Source organism: Saccharomycopsis crataegensis, assembly GCF_037102585.1.
Source record: "Saccharomycopsis crataegensis DNA, jcf7180000000077, whole genome shotgun sequence".
Classification (NCBI taxonomy): domain Eukaryota; kingdom Fungi; phylum Ascomycota; class Saccharomycetes; order Ascoideales; family Saccharomycopsidaceae; genus Saccharomycopsis; species Saccharomycopsis crataegensis.
Genome location: NW_027043824.1, coordinates 273853 through 297216, shown reverse-complemented (window position 1 = coordinate 297216; position 23364 = coordinate 273853). Strand labels below are relative to the sequence as shown.

At 37.4% G+C, this 23364-nt stretch overlaps 8 protein-coding genes across 8 annotated transcripts; 3 read left to right on the top strand and 5 right to left on the bottom strand. All coding sequences in view use genetic code 12, as the record gives it.

Annotated features, from left to right (window-relative positions):
- Window positions 1-130: 130 nt before the first annotated feature.
- Window positions 131-1270, bottom strand: STE2 (alpha-factor pheromone receptor STE2; the record flags this gene model as incomplete). The annotated part of the gene is made up of 1 exon (XM_064996294.1): window positions 131-1270. One exon carries the CDS (start codon window positions 1268-1270, stop codon window positions 131-133), a length of 1140 nt encoding a protein of 379 aa, XP_064852366.1.
- A 2282-nt stretch (window positions 1271-3552) lies between these two features.
- On the top strand, window positions 3553-4722 carry END3 (End3p; the record flags this gene model as incomplete). Its single annotated transcript, XM_064996293.1, has 1 exon — window positions 3553-4722. One exon carries the CDS (start codon window positions 3553-3555, stop codon window positions 4720-4722), a length of 1170 nt encoding a protein of 389 aa, XP_064852365.1.
- Window positions 4723-5524: 802 nt separating this feature from the next.
- DASC09_026890 (complex I 30 kDa subunit family protein) lies at window positions 5525-6391 on the bottom strand (the record flags this gene model as incomplete). The annotated part of the gene is made up of 1 exon (XM_064996292.1): window positions 5525-6391. The coding sequence occupies one exon, from the start codon at window positions 6389-6391 to the stop codon at window positions 5525-5527; it is 867 nt and encodes a 288-aa protein (XP_064852364.1).
- Window positions 6392-7390: 999 nt separating this feature from the next.
- EOS1 (Eos1p) lies at window positions 7391-9049 on the bottom strand (the record flags this gene model as incomplete). The annotated part of the gene is made up of 1 exon (XM_064996291.1): window positions 7391-9049. One exon carries the CDS (start codon window positions 9047-9049, stop codon window positions 7391-7393), a length of 1659 nt encoding a protein of 552 aa, XP_064852363.1.
- A 3305-nt stretch (window positions 9050-12354) lies between these two features.
- Window positions 12355-13869, bottom strand: CLB2 (B-type cyclin CLB2; the record flags this gene model as incomplete). Its single annotated transcript, XM_064996290.1, has 2 exons — window positions 12355-13773; window positions 13864-13869. 2 exons carry the CDS (start codon window positions 13867-13869, stop codon window positions 12355-12357), a joined length of 1425 nt encoding a protein of 474 aa, XP_064852362.1.
- A 1261-nt stretch (window positions 13870-15130) lies between these two features.
- AXL2 (Axl2p) lies at window positions 15131-18727 on the top strand (the record flags this gene model as incomplete). Its single annotated transcript, XM_064996289.1, has 1 exon — window positions 15131-18727. The coding sequence occupies one exon, from the start codon at window positions 15131-15133 to the stop codon at window positions 18725-18727; it is 3597 nt and encodes a 1198-aa protein (XP_064852361.1).
- A 930-nt stretch (window positions 18728-19657) lies between these two features.
- DASC09_026850 (uncharacterized protein) lies at window positions 19658-20074 on the top strand (the record flags this gene model as incomplete). Its single annotated transcript, XM_064996288.1, has 1 exon — window positions 19658-20074. The coding sequence occupies one exon, from the start codon at window positions 19658-19660 to the stop codon at window positions 20072-20074; it is 417 nt and encodes a 138-aa protein (XP_064852360.1).
- Window positions 20075-20145: 71 nt separating this feature from the next.
- DASC09_026840 (uncharacterized protein) lies at window positions 20146-20535 on the bottom strand (the record flags this gene model as incomplete). The annotated part of the gene is made up of 1 exon (XM_064996287.1): window positions 20146-20535. One exon carries the CDS (start codon window positions 20533-20535, stop codon window positions 20146-20148), a length of 390 nt encoding a protein of 129 aa, XP_064852359.1.
- Between the last annotated feature and the right edge of the window lie 2829 nt (window positions 20536-23364).

Here is a 23364-nt window from a genome sequence, read left to right as displayed (position 1 = left end):
AACTGTAGAATTCTAACACAACTAGCTCCGAGTCTACTTGGATCTCTCAAAACAAAGAAAAAAAAAAAAAATAAGCAACAGCGAGAAAATTCATATTTTGTATATATATATATATATATATATATATATATCAAATTGTTCTAGAATGGAGGGTGGTTGGGCTTATGGCCTCGTCTTCATCTTCTTCTTGCTCCTCAATTCCTTTTTCTCCATTGTACATGGCGTAGTTTTGAGAAATTGTGGATTCCTCTTCAGGAATGTTTTCAATATCGCTGATTTTCAAAGAACCTTCTGAATCGTAGATACTATCATCATGCGATACGCTATTGACCATAAAACCACCGGTGGAATATGGACTGGAAGAGTCATTCCTAGAGCTGGCCCACATAATAGAAAATGGCAAGAACATTGCGGTAAGGAAGAACGAAATTTCCGGCAAAGTGTTGGAAGTCCAATCGTTTAGATTGTAACTCACAATGACCACCATCGCCGGAATAATCATGGATTGGAAAGACATAATGAAGAGAATATGATAGATACTGAAGTTCTTCATTCCGCATTGTCTTCTGAGATAAACACAATAAACAAGCTTGCCAATGAGGCAGAAACTTTGGAACCAAAGCGATGTTAAAAAGAGAATCACTGGAACGTTGAAAGTCCAAATTGGACTAGTCTCCCCAGACTCATTGTAGATTTCAATCAATGCAAAAGTGATATCGACAATGTAAAATCCAATATTTACTACTGCCAAAACAATACAAACCCCCAATACCACAAACTTGAGAACATTTTTCGCGTATCCGTTTTCCGGGATCTTGTACAATGTCCATACTTGGCAGATCAAGACGAGCTGAATGCTGGCAACGAATAACACTTGAATCAAATCGGTGACTGTGGTCATGTTTCTATTAGTGACATCGAGCACATAGTATCCTGAAAAGGCAAATGTGATGCTCCCAGAGTTGCTCAAGTAGTAGTACATGTAAAAAATGGATTTCAAGCACATGAAAAATAACGTTGCTTGCAACCCCCAGAACATTGGTTTCATCTTATTAGCCCTCCTGGTGAACATATTGGTGGCCAAAATCATGATGATGCCAGCACCGAGTTTGATCCCTTGAATGATCGACCCTTGGCATTGTCGGTATAGCCAATGATCCAATTCTTGGAATGTTACTTGCTGAACTCCAGCGGGGGTAGTGTAGTTCAACAAGATTTCAAATGGGTTTTGAGACATCAAGTACTCCATATAAGCATCATCTGCGGACATTTTGAATAATTAGTGGATATTAATAGCAAAATTCAAACGGAAGTCTATTAGAAAAACAATATTCAAAGAAAACTTTTTTATTGGAAAGAGAAAAAAAATCCAGAGAATTTGAGTGTTGAATTTGAAACGAGGATCCCAAAGGATGTATATATATAGATGAAATACATTCTATCATTTTTCCTTAATTGACAATATAGGTTAGCCTCATCTAATATTACCCAATTAGAAGCAATCTCGACCCCCTGAGGTCTGAAAATTCGAAGTTTTTCGGAGCACTGCGAATTTTTGATGATCGATGTTGAGAGGTGCATAATTACCGTTTACGGCATAATCAATGGGGAATTGCGATTATCACGATTAATATGGCCCGCCACAAAAGGAGAAGAAAGAAAACACAAATTGCCATGATGTTGTATTATCGTACGCTATTTGGGGCTCCATAGGAGGGGAAACTTATCTTGAATTTTCGTGAACGTGGTCTGATTGAGAGATCATAGGGTTTTATGTTGTCGATCAATCAGCTTCGTATGCTTGAAAAATTCGTGTTGTCCTTTTAATCTTCTCTTGTGGAGCAATGGACATGTATTCGGGAACTTTTTATTTGTGGCTAAAATCTGTTTGAATGACCCAGGCCTGAATCAACATATCTCAGTGAAAACAGGTAAGAAAAATAAAAAATAGTATTTGAATTATTCATACTAGTATCTAGATCAATTACAGCAATCTGATCTTCTATTGAATTAAGATACGAGTGAGCGATAAAAGATCGCAATTGATTCTATGGTTTATAAAATTTGCTCACAGGCAAGGAGAGAATGAAAAATAAGTGATGTTTCTCAATTTGATTTGCTCAAAGTGGGAGATTTCGTCATAATCTTTTAATTGTAACTATAATTATATAATAATTAACTCTTTTTTAGAATCGAACTAAAGTCTTATTATTAGAAGCTAAGTCTTATCATTTATATGCTTTGAAAAAAAAAATATTAGCAAATAATTAAATAAATTTTACAGTGTGAAAAACAACATCTTTGTAAACTAACAAACCTTCATTATAACAATTCGTCAACTGCGAAGAAGAAAAGCAAGTACCAAAAAAAAAAAAAAAATTATATGAAAAAAATAATAAGTGTAAAAAAAGAGAAGAAAAAAAAACCGGTTCAGTGTTGAAAAAAAAAAAAAAAATCGAATTGAGCCAATCAGATGAATTCAACTTCATCAATTCAGCAGCAGCGTCGCCCCAGTGGAAAAGCATCCATTTAAGCAATAACACAAGATTGGGTCAAAACACCACCGTAAGCAGTAAGGTAGACATTGTCCTTTTGCTCATCCTTGTTCTTGGTTTGAGCAGCAGAGTTGGAAGAGGAGGTAGAGGAGAACTTCATTGTGAGATAGCGTAGTAAAAGAGTGAGATTATCAATATAAGATTTGATGATGATGATAAAAAAAAAAGAAGAAGAAATAATAACATTAAAACTAAGAGATCTTTGCAGTTATTTATAATGAATGATCATTATGGAAATAAATGAAAAGGATCTTAACACTGAAAGATTGTCATTGACATTTCCAGAAATGGTATTTCATGCATCGGACCTCTCACGTCTGAGATTCAGTTTAGTATTATCTTGATTTAGCGATATTCTATATTAAGAATTATTTCCCCAAAAGAGAGGAATGAATGAGATCGACAACGACTTATAATATGGTTATTTCCTGCAAAAAATGAGGATTGTGATCCGCAGTTTCCTTTTTGAGTAACATCAATAGAAAAATTTAACAGGACAGTCTTGACATGGAAGGAAGATAAGGTAAAACACTCCCACGAAGAATGCAATTGGACTACAAATATACGATTAATAATATCTAAGACCACTTATCTGGCTTCTAATATTTTGGGCTCCCTATTCTTTTCCCCACTTTTGTCAATTTTTCCTTGACTTCAGAATATTGTTAGATCGCGACAATTGCAGACGATGATTATTCTATTCACCTGCCCCCCCCTCCAGCTATCGATCGATTCAGAAATGTCATCAATTGTCAAATTCCCTATTGTCATAATCATCAACCAACTATGGTTTGAGTGAGATATATATCCTTCACTAACTAAGCCTTTGACAACTAAAACGTGACAACTCATGTGACAAAATGTGCTGCTGCCGGTGGTTTTTTTTTTTTTTCTTCTTTTCTTGGTGGGTGGTGTGTCACTAACAATAACACCCATCATCTCTCTCCCAAGACATATATCTCATATCTCACATAATACACCATCATTACATCAAACTATGCCAAAGTTGGAAAATTGGGAAATCAAAAAGTTCTGGGAGATCTTCAACGGTCTTAGTCCGGCGGATGGGAAATTGGGTGGCGACAAAGTCAGCGCGGTGTTCAAGAACTCCCAGTTGGCCGATGACAAACTTGCAAAAATTTGGTCACTTTCCGACATCGATCAGGATGGGAACCTTGATTTCGAAGAGTTTTGCATTGCCATGAAATTGATCTTTGATACTGTCAATGGGTCGATGAAAGATTTACCGGAATCGTTACCTCCATGGCTAATTCCTGGTTCCAAGGCCCATTTGATCCAGGCGAACGCCGCGGTAGGCATGGGGAAAAACATCGGGACCTCTGCCGACGATGATGATGAAGATGATGGGTATGGGATCAGAGACATGAATTTCGACTGGTACATTTCCCCAGCAGATAAGACTACTTATGAAAACATTTACAACTCCGCCACCGATCGGTTTGGCAGAGTGAAGTTTGATGGATTGAGTAGCTTGTACGATGATTTGGACGGGGTTCCAAAGACCGATATCTCATCTGCTTGGAACTTGGTCAATCCAAAACAATTCGAAACCATTGACAAGGACCAGTGTTTGGTATACTTGCACATTTTGAATCAGCGGTCGAAAGGTAAGAAAGTCCCAAGCTCGGTGCCAGCGACCCTTAGAGCCACTTTTTCCAAAGAGGTTCCTGATTATAATTTACAATCACAACAAGAGAAAATGCAAGCCACGGCCCAGGCAAACAAAAAGAAAGGCGGGTTTGGCGAAGGGTACCTTAGTAAATACGGTTCAGTGAGTGAGCCGACAAAAGAAATTGATTATTCTGATGCAGAATCCGTAGAATGGGAAGAGGCAAGATTAAGAAAGAAATTGATTGAATTAGACAATAAGATCTCGAAAACCGAAAGAGAAATAAAGTCCAAAGAGAATGGCGGGAGCAGCACCAAAGAAACGTCTATTACGAAATATGAACTCGAACAATTATTGAAATACAAAGAGGGGCAATTACGCAAGTTGAGAAGCAACAACAATGATCCAAGTCATCAATCACTTTCTAGTTTGACTGCCGATGTCAACGAAATTGAGCAACAAGTCAATGTATTGCAACAGTATTTACAAGACAAGCAAAGAGAGTTGAGTGAATTGAGACAGCAAGTCCAGGCATAAATTAATGGCGGGTTTTTTTATTTGTTGATTTTTTTTTTCTTTTTCTTTGTTATCTTGTTTTAGTTTTGTTACTTCGATTTTTTTTTTTTTTTTTTTTTTTTTTTTTCCATCTCTTTTATATCTACATATGTGGTTGGTTTGTTTTATTAATATTATTTTGTTCCTTTGAGAGAGACTAAAAATTTGTTCAATTTTTTTTTTTGTTTTCTTATTGCTGTGAATAGAATTTACAATCGAAGTATTTTTCTCGAAGTGCAAAAGGTCAAACTCCCTAATATTTTCTTTTCCCTTTTGTTGTAAAACAGAAAATAGAAACCCCGTTTTTTTTTTTTTTTGATCGTTTATTGTAGTACAGAGCATAATGAGCATTTCAAATATAGTTGACAAAAATAGAGATTTTGAGGAAGATAAAATGATTGTAATTAGGAATGAGGAACAAATTTCCGCAATTGTTGTGGTTGTTTGACCAAGTACATAGAAATAAAGGAGTAACCCATGGACAGAAGAAGGGCTATAGGATATTGCTTGGATGCCAATTGTTATTATTAATATTATTGGTAAGAATTGTCTTTTTGTATTTTTTGTGATGATTGAAACATTAATAATAATAATAATAATAATAATAATAATGATAACACTGCACGATTGTTGAATATTTCATTAGTGGGGGAATGATGATGATAATAATAATAATGATAATGATGATGATGCTGATGCTCCATGAGTAAAATGTGGAAAGAGCATTTTTCAAATTTTTTTTTTTCAGTTGATTAGATGAATATCTTCATCTCCTTAATCTAAGTTATTTCTTCTCCTTACCTTCTTCTTGTTCTGGTTCTGGTTGAGGAGTTGGCAATTTGAAAGATTCTGGGGTAGAGTCCTTACCTGGCCCCACTTGTTCCCAAACACTTGACCCAACGTTGAATTGTCTGAAAGCCTGGGTCAATTCCAATGGTTCATAAACCACTCTCTTCTTTTCTTCGTCATATCTTACTTCGGTGTACCCGGTGGTTGGGAAATCTTTTCTTAATGGATGACCTTCAAACCCGTAATCTGTCATAATTCTTCTCAAATCAGGATGGCCTTCAAAGAAAATCCCAAACATATCGTAAGCTTCTCTTTCAAACCAGTTAGCCCCGTGGAAAATTGGTTCGATCGATGGGACTGGGCTAACTTCTGACGCGTAAGTCTTGACCCTGATTCTTGATCCGTACTTGGTCGACAAAAAGTTGTAGACAACTTCAAATCTATTGGTTCTTGATGGGTAGTCGGCGGCAGTGACGTCGACAGGGTTCTTGAATTGCGCAGTGGTATGGTCTTTAAGGAAAGTACACACTGGGATAACCGCATTAGGACCAATGTAAAGACACAATTCGTCCTTCCACACAGAAAACTTTTGGATGAATTTTGGCATCGCGGTGATCAAATATTTCCCAAACTTGTGCAATTCCTCGCTCTGGACGGCATAGTCATCAGCAGGATTGTGAGGTTCGTAATGTATTTCTTTTGGAACTTCTCTTGGTAATGAACTTAGGTTGACCAAGTCTTCGTAAGTTGGGGTACTGTCTTTTCTGACAACGCAACCGGCAGCAAACCCACGACGGTTGCCCATCAAGGCACGTCTACCGTTTCTCAAGGACTGTCTGGCAGCAGTTCTCAAACCAAACATGATGATGAATATAATATAATGTGATTGAAAAAGAAGACTCTCAAGCTTTGGTCAGAACCTGCTGGTAGAAAATATGATAGCGCCTATTTTTTTTTTTTTTTTTCTTCTTCTTCTTCCTGGTGTTAAAAAAAAAAAAAAAATAATACTAATCGGCTTGCTCACTATTGGCCAATTATGGTTATGAGGCGATGGGGGGCGTCACCAACATTGCAGGTGGTCACAATACTTATCTCACAACTAATAGATATGAGGTGGTCCCCATAGTGAGTGGCGCCAAATAGATTGATTGGATTTTAATGGGGGAATTATTTTAGAAGACTCAGATGACATTATATTATATTGTAGACAATGCAATCATTGGAGTTGGCAACATGGCTATATTCTTGATATGACGTGAATGAATTTGTTCATACGAATAAAAACTCCTTATTGAAATTTACTAAGTTTGATGCTGTTCAATATGATGAAATAAAAGCCAACTTCCTCTCCCCCCCTTTTTTTTTCTTTTTTCTACAGTCAAACAATTTATAATAGTGTATGGCTTAATTTTCCTAATAATGAAAAATTACCATAAGCAATTCAACGGCCTTATATAAAAGGGAGTTTTTTGCATCTCTATAGACGCCAAAAAAACAAAAACATTTAATATAAAATTCTAAATGATGATCAATATTATATAGTACATCGAGAAGGACCAATTTTTAAATTCATGTCTGTTGTCTACTTCAATATTCCTAAACATTTACTTCTTGACATGAGGGGGATGCTTCACTACTTCTCAGGATTACCAATATATATCTGATAGATAAATTATTTAAAACACACTATACATCTACCATCAATTAATATTCGAAAGTTTCCAATCGTGTAATATCAAATACCAAATATAACTCTAATCGGCACAATTTAAAAAAAAATAAAAAAAAAATAAAGCAGCTGTAAATTTCTTCCTACAGGAATATATAATTTAAAAAAGAACAACTCCCTTGATATCTTTCTCTAATTCGACCTATAAATCGTTTCCACATCCACCTTCAATATCAAAATATTACGTAGCAACACAATCATCGTGAGAAAACTCGCCACACCAATTGGCATCACTGCATAAATGACAATGTTATAATAGTTGAAGTACCTAGAAGATCCCGCTACACGGATATTACCATTAAGAATATTGGCAAGAATGTTTTTTTTGGTGCCCCGTAAGATCTTTCTTTCAACAGCAGCGTCTGCATCCAATTCATCATCACTATCATAATCATCATCATCATCATCATCATAATTATCATTATTATCGTCATCAACTTCTTCATTATCTGGATAGCTCACATTCGGTATGTGATGATGAGACCCTCGGCGCTTTTTCGAATCATTAACAATCTTCTCGTTGAGATCGTGCACAAAGAAATTCTGAATAATGTACGTCAATGTCAAGATACAACTGATGAAAATCCAAGTGTGTAAAAGATACGCATCACTAGGGCAGCAAATCACCAATGTCACACGGATAATGGTGATCAACAACACCGACATCGATAATACTCGAACAATCGCCGCCGGCACCGAATACACCACGATCCATCGAACAATGAGCCCATCGAGAACACAGTACACCATGAACGACGACACAAAGCACCACATCCCTGTGATGAGGTACTCTGAAGACCGGGTGCTTAACATATTGGCCAACACAATGGCGTTCCGAGCCATGATCTCATGGTCCATTGATAACCCTCCTTGTTTGACTAACATGCTCACCAGTTCCTCGTAGTTGACGGTACCCCCGGTACCCCATTGAATATCATAAGATTCGTAAAAATATTGCGCCATATAATATAGGCAGAGCCAAAGCGGCAAGTCTCGACAAAACGCTAGTGCCAAGTGTTGCTTTGGGTTCAAAAAGGAAAATACCATGGCTTTCAACGCCTTCATTGAATCATTTGGGGTTTCGTCGGGTCCCTTACCGTTTGTCCCTTCATCATTATCGGGGTCAATTATCGAGCCGGACGAACTTCGACGACGATGGTGATTATGATGATGTGATGAGCTTCGACGGGCCAGCCGTTGTGATAAATTGATGGTGGTGGTTGGGGAAGAGGTGGATGAAGAAGAGGACGAGGAAGTTCGTCTATCGAAATGACCAGCATTATCAAAAGTTAAATTCGACCCGTTTCTTCTGATCGTTGGATAATTCGCCGATAAATGATCTGTCAGAGTGTCTAGTGCCATATTATCATTATTATTATTATTATCCAATGTTTGCCCGAAATTCGATGGTCGTCGCAAAATGTCTTCAATTTCCATCCCAGAGTATTCAACATCCAACAATGGCGCCGCCTCAACCGCCTGAAGGTAATGGCTATATGACGGCGAGCTGGGAAGTGGGATCGGTGGAGGATGGTTGGCGTAATCATCGCCAATATCATTACGTTCTGGAGTGCTTGGTCTAACAATTTCTCCGCCTATTTGTTGCAAAGGTATTTCTTGCCTTGCTGTACCTGAATTCCCGGTGGTTGCATAAAAAGTTGGTATCGTAGAGTATTCTGAGGTAGAACTACTATCTCCAATTCTTTGGGAACTGATGATAGTTTCTTCGGATGATCCACTAGACCTCAATTGGTGATCCATATCGTGAGGATCAGGGTTATTTGATCCCATTGTGAAGAATAGAACTGTCTGTGTCCTTTTCTTTTCTTTTCTTTTCTTTTTGTTTTTCTGTTATATCAAACAATTATAATTATTCTAGAGAGAGGGGGGGAAAAAAAGTGTATGAAATAAACACCACGAACCTTCCCTAATATTTTATGAATAATAAATTGTTATCTGATGCGTGAAAAAAAAAAATGCAATGATTAGTCAATGATTTAAGAGACAATCCATGGGAAGGGCACAGATATATATATATATATGTTAACAAAGAAGAGCACAAACAGGAAAATCAAATTGAGATGATATAATATTTAGCGTGTGACTTATTTCCTTAGAGACTTCTCAATCAAATTAGCAAAGATGAGGTATTCCCAAAGAAGTGAGACCGTTGCTGTGCCCTTTTTTTTTTTTTTTTCTTTTTTCACCTCTAAACTGAAATTAGTTTGATCTCTCGTCGCCTCAAAAAAGCCCCCCCGTCGCGGCACATCCGTACAGGCGCATCCGGTGTCATTCCCCCCCCTCAACATGAACCAGAAATATTGTAATAATTAATTATCCTTGCGAAGCCTACGTAGTGATATTCATAAATATCTATAAATATCTATAACATCTATATTGCATGCTTAAAGCTTTGAGTGTCTCTTCTTTTTCAAAAGATAGCAATAAAAATAATAACAAAAATAATAATAATAATAATAATAATAATAATAATAATAATAATAATAATAATAATAATAATAATAATAATAATAATAATAATAATAATAATAATAATAGATATAATCAACATCCACTATTAAACACCAAGCTAATATCAATCATATCAAGTATTTTCAACATGACTAGTGGAAATATACATATCCAAGTATCGGTAAATTTGTTCCTTTTTTTTTTTTTTTTTTTTGGTGGGGTTTTTCGTTTAGTGAAAAAAGCAAAACTATTTGAATACCCTGATGAATAAAATAAACAAAACCAAGGGGATTATTTTGATATTTTTAAGTCGATTGAAAGTATTCTGATCATTGAAAAATTATGGAAATAATAAGATTATAATCGTAGTTCTTCATATGTCAATTTTTTGTCACCATAATCACTTCGGTATTCAATTTTAATATTTCAATGGATTTTCTGAATCAGTGCGTGGTCCAAGGATATTATGGGTTTTCTCCTACAAATCATCAAAATATAAGTATTTCCAAAAGAAAAGAAAAAGGAGATCCTATAAATTATGATTGAACAATTTATATTGAATTAATTAAATCACTTCATCATCATCTTTTAAGGGGCGTATCCAAAATAGTGTGTTGATATCTTTTCAGTTTGGTTAAACACAAGGGAGGAGGAGAATATTGCTGATAAACACTATTTACGCGTAAAACTTTCACTTTACTGTAAAAAACTGAAAAAATATATATTATGCTTGAAGAAACAAAGACTTTATTTCCCAGAATATCGTTTTATTTTGTATGTGAATTGTACTCATGTCTAGATTACTGCTCATTTTATGTGGATAATACTAGTTAGAGTGTCTAGAACACTGCTTATTGTAAGTGAATTACCCTTCATGTCTTGGTGAAATGAAATATAGTTTATTAGCCATGCATTATATCGATACATTGAACAGACAACAACAAAAATAACAGTTAAATGTTGAGTTTTCATTCATCAGAGGAACCCGACTGAGAAAAAAAAAAAAGAGAGAATCTTTAGTGATGATTGATTGGTGTTAACTGTAAAGAAGAGAAATTAATGGAAGTTTTTACATCTCTTATTTGATGCGCATTAATAATAAATTGAGATATGAATATGGTTGAAGTGTTTCTAAACTGATCAGATCGATAGATTAGATCCCTATATTTCTGTTCTTTTTTTTTTTTTTTCAAAACGATCCAATTTATAACTTATAATGAAGTCATTCATTGAAGGGGCTACTAAAAAAAAAAAAAACTAAGGTGATGTTAATGATCTTGATTAATTGCTGACTTTTAATTCATCAAATGATATATTGTAGAAAGCGTTATTATAAATATCCTTGATTCTTTTCATATTGATATGACGACTTCTCATTGCTTATTGATAGGAGTAAAAGTGGTGATTTCAAATTAGCAGATAGTTGATCGTCAATCAATTTAGTCCTCAAATTAGTAAATGATCGATGGTGATTTGTGCTCCCCAAATTAACAAGAAGATGATCCAAAACAACTGGTGCTCCAACTATATTTCATACATGATCAATAGTTATGCTGGTGGGTTAAAATTAATAGATAATCGATAATCAGCCATGAATGAATTTAAATTAATAGAAGATAAATGATACATCTTGAGGTACCACATGTGCTCACAAATTGAAATATGATTACAATATCATAAGATATCTTTCCACTCAAACCACAAAGTCGAAAACCTCATTTGACATTCACACCAAAAATCAAAATGGGCACTTCGATAAGCTGGAAGTATGACCTGGTGAGATATTAATATCCATCCATTAGTTATGGTTTCCAATTAGTAATGAAAAATCATAATAAAACCCAAAGAAAAAAAAAAAAAAAAAAAATTCAAATAAATAATGAACATTACCATATGGGATAGACCCAATCAATAAAAAATTTTGGTAACTAGCCACCATAGAGTTTTTTTTTATAAGAAAACCCACCGGTAATCACAAAGGATGAAGGAATATTATATTGAAATTGCCAATGATGGTGCAATATGATATTGAAATTGCCAATGATGGTGCAATATTATATTGATATCGAGCTATCTTTATTTCCATTTCCCATTCCCACTATTTCATGCAGATAAATAAATCATTAATCCATACTTAAGAAAAATCTCTTATTATAATATAATCTTTTTTTTTGGTTTATTAAAAAAAAAAAATATATATATATATATATAACAGAAATAGATAGATAGATTAAGAAATAAAAAGAGAAAAACTAGTAATGATGCAAGAATAAAGAAATCAAATCAACAAATTAACAGGCGAGAAAAAATAACAACGAAAATAAAAGAAAGTGAAAAACCAACCACTAGGAAGCCAAGCCAAAAAGTAAAGCAAAAGGATCTTGATTTATGTTTTAATATGACGATGAATGATAGAGAGAGAAGGAAAGAGAGGATTTATATTTGACAAGCGCCCACTTGAAAAGAATTATTTTTGTGCTGCTCTTTTCTTTTTCTTTTTCTTTTTCTTTTTCCCCATCCTCCCCCTCGTCATAATATATACTCATTAATATTGAAACAAAGATATTTGGATATTATACAAAATGTAGGGGTAAGCTAAGCACTACCACACACTTCTTTGTCGATTATTGTTCTTCACTTCTGGCAACTAATTGCTTTGCCCATTGTCTGGCAATGATTGAGACTTTCATGAATTTTCTAGAGGCGTATTTTTTAAAGAATTGCTCGTGAACGATTGGAGACACCAAATATCTAACCAACGATTCGGAAACCTCTGCCAAATCTTCTTGAGTGTAACCGCCAGAGTAATGGATAAGATTATTATTCCAAGGACCACGGCCCAAGATTTTTCTGGCAACGTACATTGCGGTGGCGGCGGCCATCGATGGTAACACTCCAATGAACTCGTTATCGACGGTGAAAATTTCCAACAAGTACTTCCCCATGGTTCTGGTTCTAACTTCGTAATCATCGGCTTTTGAGATTCTTCTGAGGAAATTCATAGGGTTTGGGTAAGATAAATCGAATTCCAATACTTCGACGACTGCTTTTTCAGCGTCCAAGATTTCTTGTTCTACGTATCCGTCATCAGTGACCACGGCGTAGTTTTTCACTGATGGCGAATAAACCTCTTCGTATTTAGCGGCGATGAATAAGCAACTGACGGCCAAGAGTTGGAATTTTTCGACTTCGACGGCTTCGACCGACAAGAAGCGGTCCATCAAGTTGATGGCCAAGAATAAAGTTTCTGGCAACAACTTGAATCTGAGGTGGATTTCCACAAGCCAGTCGACCAAGATTGTCCGCATTTTTGGTTGGATTCTTGGTTGCATGCTAAAATACCAGTGGTCCGGCACGGTTTTTTGTTCTAGTTTGTGTAAGTATTCAAAGATTTCGACAACGTACTCGCTGACCATTAATGGGTCGTCGATATCTTCTTCGTCAAGGTCATCCCAAGTGTAGTCGATCCTTGCACGTTTGTCGACCTGGTCACTGAAGGATTCTGGGGCCGATCTTTTATTGGAGGAGGTTGTGGTTAGCGTGGAGTTATTTATCTGTTTTTCTTGGGTGATATTTGGGTCTTGGGCTTTGACATTGTCACTGTCTTCTTGGTCATCTTGGTCTTGGTCGTCTTGGTCGTCTTGGTCGTCTTGGTGGTCTTGGTCGCGTTGTTGTTTGTCATCTTTGGGGATAATTTTAGATGGGGGTAATTTTTCTGAGGCGGGTTTTGGTTTAAGGCGATGTGATGAAGGGATATCCGATTTGATATGGACTTGACGGTCTTTTCTGGAAGGAGCAGACTTGCGGGAATCTCTGGAGAATGATTTTCTAGTGGTGGTTAATTTTGCTGTTGTTGATGATGCCTGGTTGGTGGATGTTGATGTATTGTTATTGAGGTTTGTTAAGGCACTTCTTCTGAGGAGGGTGGAAGCTAATGATGAAGATTTGATATTTTCTTGGATAGGGACATCTTTTTGTCTGTTGGAGGAGATTGGGTTGGGGTTGACCAAGTTTTCGTTTGTTCTCAGAACGACATTTTTATTCTAAAGAGGGTGTTAGTATGATAATGATGATGATGATGATGATGATGATGATGATGATGATGATGATGATAATAATAATAATATACATACCGTCATGATGATATATCCTGGAGATATTAACGGTGAGGTGGATGAGAAGACAAAAAGTGTACCGGTGTAAGAACAACAACAACAGTAAACAACAAGTAAAAAGTTGTTTTTTTTTGTTTTAAGAAATTTCTAAAAAAAAAAGAAGCGCGATCAGATAGAAAAATTAGAAAGAGAAAGAGAGAGAGAAAGAGAGAGAGAGAGAGAAAAAAGAGACACTTAAAATACAACAACAACAAAAGTGTGATTATAATAATAAAGATGGTAGCAGGTGTAGAGTTGGGGTGTGGAAGAAGGAATGTTTGTTTTTTTTAATTTGGATGATGGGGGAGGGAGTATTGTTGATATGATGATAGTGATAGTACTGGGATAGTATTATTATTGTGATTGTGATTGTGATTGTTGTGTATAGATAAAATGTGTGTTGTTGTTATTATGTAGCACAATTGCCCAAAGCAGAAAATAATTTTCTCACAACAATTTTCTTCCGTCTGTCACTCACTCACTCACCGCACCGCACCGCACGCCGCTGGAAAAAACAACAACGAAAAACAACCCCACGCGTATCGTTACCCGGTGCTTTCGCTGTCTAATTGTGATTTTTTTTTTTTTTCTCACAAAATGAAAATGAAAAATGAAAGATGAAAATGAAAAAAAAAAAGAGTGCACCATCGGCACGGAACACTACACTGCACTACACTGCACTATACTGCACCACCATCCTTATTTCTTCTTTGTTCTTATCCTCTTTTTTTCTCTCTTTCTCTCTCTCTAATCTCTGTCCTTGGCGCTTAACAATAACAAGATAAATATATATATATTATATATATATATATAATAGTAATAGTAATAGTAATAGTAATAGTAATAGTAATAGTAATAATATATATATATATATATATATCATATCATTTTATATTATTTCATATTACAACATACCATATACAATGTACAATATACAATGCAACCCATCCCATCCATCCCATCCCCCCCTTCCAATCAATCGCCCAGCACCGCTAATTTTTTCCTCCTCCCTCCCTCTGCGTGCCTGCAGGAGCACCATATATAATATAATATAATGTAATATAATATAATATAATATGGTTAAATTGTCAGTGCTTAATTTTAAACCTATTCTGTCACCTACCCACCCACCCATATATATATATATATAATAATATTTCTTCCTTGCTCTTGACATCTCTCTCTCTCTATCTCTCTCTATCTCTTCCTATTGTTATCTTTACATGTCCCATCACTTACCATCCCCATGATCATCCCTCTTTATATCCTCCTCCTATTCCTCCCTCTAACATCGTCGTCCCAATTGTCTGTTGCATGGCCCTTCAACAGCCAACTCCCCTTTGTCGCTAGATGTGACTCCCAATACTCATTCTCCTTGGCCTCCTCAACTTTCAACAACTCTTCCTCCTCCCCTGTAGAATACTCCCTCAAAGATAACCCCCAATGGCTCTCCATCTCCTCCTCCGAAGGTATTCTCTCCGGTACCCCCGACTCGTCCTCGTCCCAAATCATCCAATTCGACATCCTCGCCAACAACTCACAGTCAGAACATGCCTCTCTACAACTATCCATCAACCCCCCTCCTCAATTAGTCTCCTCAGACTCCATCATCTCCCAACTATCCCACTTCGGCTACACAAACGGCAATAACGCCATCATCATCGCCCCAGGCTCCCAATTCTCATTCTCGTTCGCTAAACTGCAAACTTTCCAGAAAAACCCTTCCAACGGTAATGACATCGTCGCCTACTACGGTCTCTCCGCTAACCGTACCTCATTACCCCCATGGATCGAATTCTCCACCTCCGACAATAATTTGACATTCTCCGGTACCGCCCCTACCATCAACTCAAATATCGCCCCGTCGATCGAATATTCGTTTGACTTGATCGCCTCAGACTACCCTGGGTATTCCGGGGTCATTGCCAATTTCGCAATCTTGGTCGGCGCTCACCAATTGTCAACCACCTCCATCTCCCCAGTCCAGCTTGAAATTTCCCCAGATCATAGCGATTTCAACATTTCTTTGCCTCTAGATTCAATCCTCCTCGACAACCAACCCATTTTCCGCGAAAACATATCCCAAATTCTTCTCGGTGATACCGCCCCATCTTGGGTTCAAGTCAACCCCTCAAATGCCGCACTTTATGGCGATATCCCTTCAAACACCGTCGTGGAAACCCCTTCAAACTTTACCGTGACCGTTTATGATACCTACCAGGACTCTGTGTCTCTTACGGTGCAAATCGTTTCTAACCTGTCCACCACAAATACCACAAACACCACTACAACCAGCAATAATAATAATAATAATAATAATAATACCACCACCACCAACACCACCTCATCTACTTCAATTTCAACTACATCTCTGTCCAGTACAAACATTTTCCAATCATCGAATGTCCCCTCCGTAGTCGATGCCACAAGGGGAAAATGGTTTCAATATGCTTTGCCATCGTCAATGTTTGTCGACCCAACCTCAACCAACATCACCGCCATCTTCACCAGTGATTGGTTAATATACCACAGCTCCAACTGGTCGTTCACCGGCCAAGCGCCAACTGGAAAGAATTTCCTGGATATCAATATCACTTTGAATGGCTACCACTCCACAGTGTCTCGTAGCGTCATTATCAAGCGTGACCTCGACCAGGTATCATTTACAATCCACGGAATCTCTCATTCTGCAATGTCCAATCACACAAAGTTGGCAATTATTTTAGCCACGGTCATTCCTAGCTGCTTGCTTCTTATTGTTCTTCTCATCGTCTTCCTCACTCGTCGCAACAGAAATGACAACTCTCAAAATGATATTGAAACACAATCCGTCAACTCAACTTCATCAGTCACTAAAGAAAAGCACTTTGATCAAAGCTTCACCACCGATGACCAAGATCTAACTGTCGCCAAAACTATAAGTAACCATTCTCTTAATGATGGCCTGGAATGCAACGAGACTTCGAAAATCGAACAATTCAATAACAGTCTACTCTTAGGATACTCACAACAAATGGAAGATCTGTCGTCCCACGCTGATGCCGGTAATTGGCAAATAGTCCGTGACTCTTCTTCTCTCACAAACAACTCATCAGCCAACAACAACAACAACAACAACAACAACAACAATCATTCCCCAATAACTCAAAAATCGAGAATAGACCATCTTTCTAAAGTGGCTAGCAATATCATCAACAGCGCCGAGAGAAATGCCAACCATAGCGACGCCGGTTCTGTTGCATCTTCTACTACTGCTACAGATATTGCCACTGCGCACGAATTCACCGAGAAATTCGATGATGATTACTACTCTGAAAAGGGACAAAATATTCCTGACTCTCGCGATACTACGGGAACTGCCGGGGCCGACTCAATATCTCACGGTGCCAGTAGCATGGAATCTCAAGGTGATCGATTTGTGGATACTGTCGAGTACCAACAACCAGAAATGCTTTCTACTGACAATTTGCTTGATTTCCCTAGTGAGTTGTCGTCCAATGATTTGGGTGCTGATAATAATGGCAGCCGAGTACCAAAATCCAATGGGTTTAATGCGGTTAATGGTCGAGTGAAAAGTTTCTTTACTGACTCCCAAAAATCCACTGAGAATGCCGGTAGTGGTAATTCCAAGCCTCATGATACCGCAGGGATCCCCCGTAAATCCTGGAGACACGTCGTTGACTCCACCAGACTGAGATTTACTGGGTCTCGACGTCAAGAAAGTATCAATTCTTTAGCCACCGTTGCTACTGATGAATTGTTCTCAGTTCGTCTTGTTGATGACACCCGCCAATCATTGGCTATGAATGACGCCGCCATAGGGGGATTGAACCGTCGGGATAGTGGCAACATTAAAAAGTTGGATTCTGAAGGGAACATTGTCAATAATGCTGCTTCAGTCTTCAACTGCCGTGATTCTTATTCATCAGACACCAGTTCAAATTATCAGGAAAGTAGTATCAGCAGCCCGGACCAACAAGCTAGAATGTCTAATCTTGATGTACTTGCCGAAGAAGAAACTCATAGCGATGCGTTGAATCTAAGTGCGGAAGTGGGCCGAAACGCTAATGACTCTGGACTTAGTGGGGTTTCTGGGTATTCAACCGCTGGTAATAACGTTGCAAAGACCATGCTACTGTACTACTCAGAAGCCGCCAGAGCCCAAAAAGCCAGTCATTCTAGAAAACGTAATCTTAGTCAAACGTATTCATCTTCGCTGAACCTGCATTCGAAAGGTGGACTGAAATCGTATAGTTCTGGTTCCAGCAAACACAACCCTGAAGACTCGTTCACATTTGATGCTGGGAACCCATTGCCAGTTATTTATTCACCAGATCTTGCTAATCATGATGACTCTAATTTTGGAATTCCAAAAAGAAACCCAAGTCGTACCATGAACTCTTCCACTGCTGCCGCCGCTAGAAAGCGTCATTTAAGCGAGGTTTCCAGTAGTACCGGGACCTCAAATTCTGAGTTCAATTCATCATCTTATTCCTCTTCCGATGATCCTGGAGCCCTGATTTCTGCCACTTCCCCACCATTATATCCAACTAACCAAATGAATCCTCAAAACAACACAATCCGCCATCCGAATTTGAGTATTAACTCAGAAGACCTTAATCTTTCTATTCCTGCGTTATCTCCTGGTCTGGAAAATACTGAAGACGAAGTGATGGTTTTTGGATTGAGGAATCTTCGTAATAACCCGGGGTCACCCGAACCAATGCTCGTGGAATTTTGTGGTGAGCAACAGGTATCACATCATAAGAGGTCCAGAAGCAGTATGAATGGGAAGAGAGATAAAAGTGGAAGTGTGGAGTATGGTAATACTGAAGATTATTGATTGAATTTTTTTTTTTTTTTTTTTTTTAAATAAAAGAAAAAAGTCTTTCTATGTCTCCTCTTATTATTGTTAAGATCTTGTCAAATTCATTATAATTATTAACTCCTCATCAACCACCATTATTTATATTTCAGATTTTCTTATTTCAATTTTTTAGCATGAACAGGAATTTGTGCGTTTGTTTTTATTTTGTACAATAATTGGGTGTTTTTTTTTTTTTTATGTCTTTTCTTTTCTTTTCTTTTGTTTATTTGTTCGTTTACTTCTAGATATTGAATGTTTATTTAATGTATTAATAATTATTATATCAAGTTGATTGTATGATGGAAAAGTTTATATCCATTTGTAGTTTTTTCTTTTTCTTTTCTTCTTGTGGTTGATGTATGTTGGACGTTTTGAATTGCTTGAGTCGTGGATTCCTTATTACTATAGTAAACAAGAACGACATTTGTTGTAGTTTTCTAAATACATTAATATTGAATCTATTGCAAAACATATCAGATAAATAAGAAATTCTTTTTATAACCCCCCCAGCTCTCTGATAATCCAATGATATTATTGACGTCCAGTCTACTACAAGTGAGATCCAATTGTGTCAAACAACACTTCATATCATCCAATCCTTCTAATTTCTGTGATGCGACTATGCAACAACAACACTTTTTCCCAACGCTTGGCAACCTTGTAAGTTTTCCAATACATACCGAGATTTTATTTCCCAGAAAGTTCAAATGTTTGGGCCGGCAAAGATTATCTAGACCGGTGATTTGATCAATGGAGTTATCCAGTAAACCAAGCCAAGACATTGCCGGTAGGCCATCGAGCCCCTGGGTCCGCTTCGATAATCTATCATGATGTGGTCGCAATTCCACAAGTTTTGTCAATAATCAAATAGGCCAAGGGCGATGATTTTTCAGGTTATCATGTTTGATGGATAAATCCGAGAAACTCCAAGTTATCGAGCCCTTGGAAACCCAAGATTTTCTTGAGATCGCGTTAGTGGAAAGAAAGAAAGAAAGAAAGATCAAAAAAGGGGGTTCAAGCTTTGCAAGTGGGTGTGATTTGGGAAATATGTTATCGACGATGGAGCACCGGGCCAATTACGAAGTTTGTAACTTTGCGGGGTGTTTGGACCGACGGGAATGGCAATCAATGGCACTAGAAATCCCCTACCCCACAAATAATTTCTTAAGCCCCGGAGAAATTAATTCAAAGGCGGTTTCCAAGGTTCTGGGCCCATTCTCGGTGATTTCTAACGTCTCCCAGAAATCACACCCTGGGAAACATTGGAGGTGTTTGGGTTCGATATTGTTACTGATCAAGTACATTTTGTGCCAATGTGACTAGTGAGATTCGGTAGATTTGGCATCGTTGGTAATCGACAACCAATAAATTCGATAATTTCGAGATCAACACAGTTATGTAATTGGAAATGACCTTTGATTTGCCCCCATCAAGCAAAGTCGCTGCAGATTGCGGAGATTAATTCCTGAGACGAGTTTCATGGTACCGGAGAAATTCTCTATTTGGAGGAATTGTAGTTTGGGAAGGTCCCGATGCTCGATGTGTGATGATTCGAATTGTCGCTTAGGTAAAATTTTCAATTCGATTAGGGATGAGAAAGCATTTCTGGGTAGAGAGTCGCGAGAGATTGAGTGAAGCATGGAGGGGTCAAAGAAGATTGATGGTTTTGATAATCGTGGGAATTCCTTCTCCAGAGGTCGGTGGATTGCAGATTGCATGATGATGATGTGACGACGCCAACGTTTGTAAATTGGTGTGGTTGAAACCGAATTGGTGGTGATCATTATAATTTGTTGGATGATAGTACAAGTTATCAATAGTAGTGTTAAGGCAGAAGTTGAAATTGGTATTGAGGGTTTTTCAAATTGGGGAGACCATCCAATTGATAAAATCAACCACCGCCGCGGTGATTTTTTCTGACGATAAGTTCGGAGATGTTGGTGATGATAACAACAACAACAACAACAACAACAACCTGGTGATAGATGATCGGCCATGATTCAATCGAAACATGATGGTTTTAATGTAATGCTTGACATCACAGAGTTTGTGAAGATCGCCAGACTAGAATTCCAACTGTTGTAAAAACGAGGATACTTGGATATCGATGGTAGTCTGTTGGGGGATCCCGACCACCGGGAGGTATGAGGGTTGTCAGGACAGTGGCAGTTCATTATTGGAAGGAGGGTCGAGCGATGCCACAATCGCAAGCTTCTCAAAGAGAAAATAATCTACTCAGTCTATAAGAGATAGCGGAAGGCGATTATGAAGTATGATGGTATTATGGACAATGACCAACTGAGTCTTATCGACCAGTCCAAGAATCTTGCAGATGACTTCATTGGGAGGAGATCGACGATGGAGAAGACCATAAGAGGAGGAAAGGGGGGTAGAGCCTTTTGAGTAAAAAGGGTGGACGAAGAGGGAGGGAGGAGATGATAGAGTTCAGTATAGCATGCTTTAACAAAAAAAACAACAACAACCCAAGCAGTGATTATTATTGTCTAGTGCAACTGTTGTTGACAATTCTTAACCCAAATAAGGATAACAAAATAAGGTGAAAGTAGGGTGACTATAATCGTGCTATGTACGATAGTACAAGATAGCACATGCAGGGTCCAAAAAAGTGGGCGAATCCTTAATTTTCATCACAGAAATTTAATCATCCTTTGTCATCTCTCTTCCCACTCTCTCTTCCCACTTCACTATATTTTGTTATCAATCGCACAATATATCAAAAACATTAGAAAACAACTAAAACGCAATATCTGAAAATCTTGATATATATGTATATATAACTATGTGAATCAAAGAAATCTCTTCTGAGATTGAGAAAAAAAGTATTTGATCAATTGATCCTGAAATTGGAAAGAACAAGGCCTCCAATGAGCAGTCCTAGTCAACATCCAAGAAAAAAAGCTAGAAAAGGGAAAGAGAAGATTACTCCAGGTATGGAAGAAGCTCCTTCCTCAGACCAAGGAGATGAATCTGAAAAATCTGAAAAATCTTTAAAATCTGCATTTGATGAATTCAAAAATGAATGGGACAAAGGCTCGCTTCCTGAAACCAGTTTTGATTTTTCAACTCTAGGTGCTACTGGGGATCTTCGTAAACAAGCTGCCGAAGATTTCTATGATAGTTTAAGCTACTCTGTGAGACCAATTTTCGGAATCTTTGCCACCTTGAGCTTTGTCTTCAAGAGTAGCTTGTTTTCAAAAAGGGCGGGGAAGGGAAGAAACGAAGAACAACCAAAAAACATAACATCAGGCTCCAATCAAAATGCGAGAACAAGAAGTGGTAAAAGATCCGAAATCAGCTTGAAATCAGTTAAAAATTACAGTGAGGAAAGAACCGCTGACTCAAAACTTCCTATGTTCTATTTTGCACCTTCTGCTGCCAGAAAGTGGTTGCGCCAAGTTGGAGTAATTGAAGTCCCAAAAAATTTCAACTTTAATGGGAATCTTCAATTCTATATGACCATTCGCCGAATTCACTCAGAGAATAATTTTGAAACTTTTTTGTTTTTAGTTTTCTACAACATAAGTGCATTTTTCCGACTGATGATTCTGAAAGATTTTGAATTGACGCCGGTACAACAATGCTCATTCTCAATTGAAGGGAATATTGTTTCAACACCTGATATTATGATTGAGTATGGAGAAATAGGCAAGCAGAATAATGAATATATAACATGTGTCGAGCTTAAATATAAACCGCAATACTCGCTTTCAGAAAGCTTTAACAAGTTCAGAGCAGAGTATAGCATATACGGACGACAGTTGCCACGGTATTTTGGTTTCAGTACGGAAGCGCTCTTCTTCTTGAGAGGTATCAATCAATTAATAATCCAAATTTTGGCCTCAAGGGCTCTCACTGGAATATTGGCTGATGAATCGACCCTTTTTTTAGTGAAATTTGATTGGGAAAAACTTGGAGAGAAAATGGATGAAGTGAAAAAACTAGAAGAGAGCAAGGGAAAAGAAGGAGTGGGTAATGAGCAAATGGATAGAGATAAGAAGAATGCGAGGAAACATTTTGAAATTCTCTTTGATGATTGTGCGCGTATGTATTTTCAATTCCAAAATGACGGGCTAATCACTTACCAAATCATCGACACTTCTGAGACGCCCCTTGGTTGCGCAATTCTACGGTTCATGAAAACAACATTGGAATTGAAGAAGTCGCAGCCAGGATTTGCCAAGAGAGATGAGATTGCGACCTGGTTTATTGGAAAAATGCTTGGTCAATTTTCAGGAAAGCTAAAAGAACAAAGACTTGTTGGCAGGTCCATTAACAGATTGTTGATTTACGATTATTTGAATCTTGTATTTGATACTCCCAAAAAGAGAGTGATTGATTTTATCGGAGAATCATATTCTGAAGCTTTGAAAGAAAAAATTGCTGGAAATTGGAAAATGAAATCAAACGAATATGATAATGATTTGGAGAAACGGATAGGAATATTTCGTGGCAATGAAGAAGGTAGATTGGTGTTAAAAACCATGCCAGAAATGAAACCAGAGATTGTTTTTGGAGGTAAGCCTTACACTTCATGGTCTCTTGTCATAGGTTTTGGGGATGATCTCTATAAAATTTTTGACTATGCCAGATGT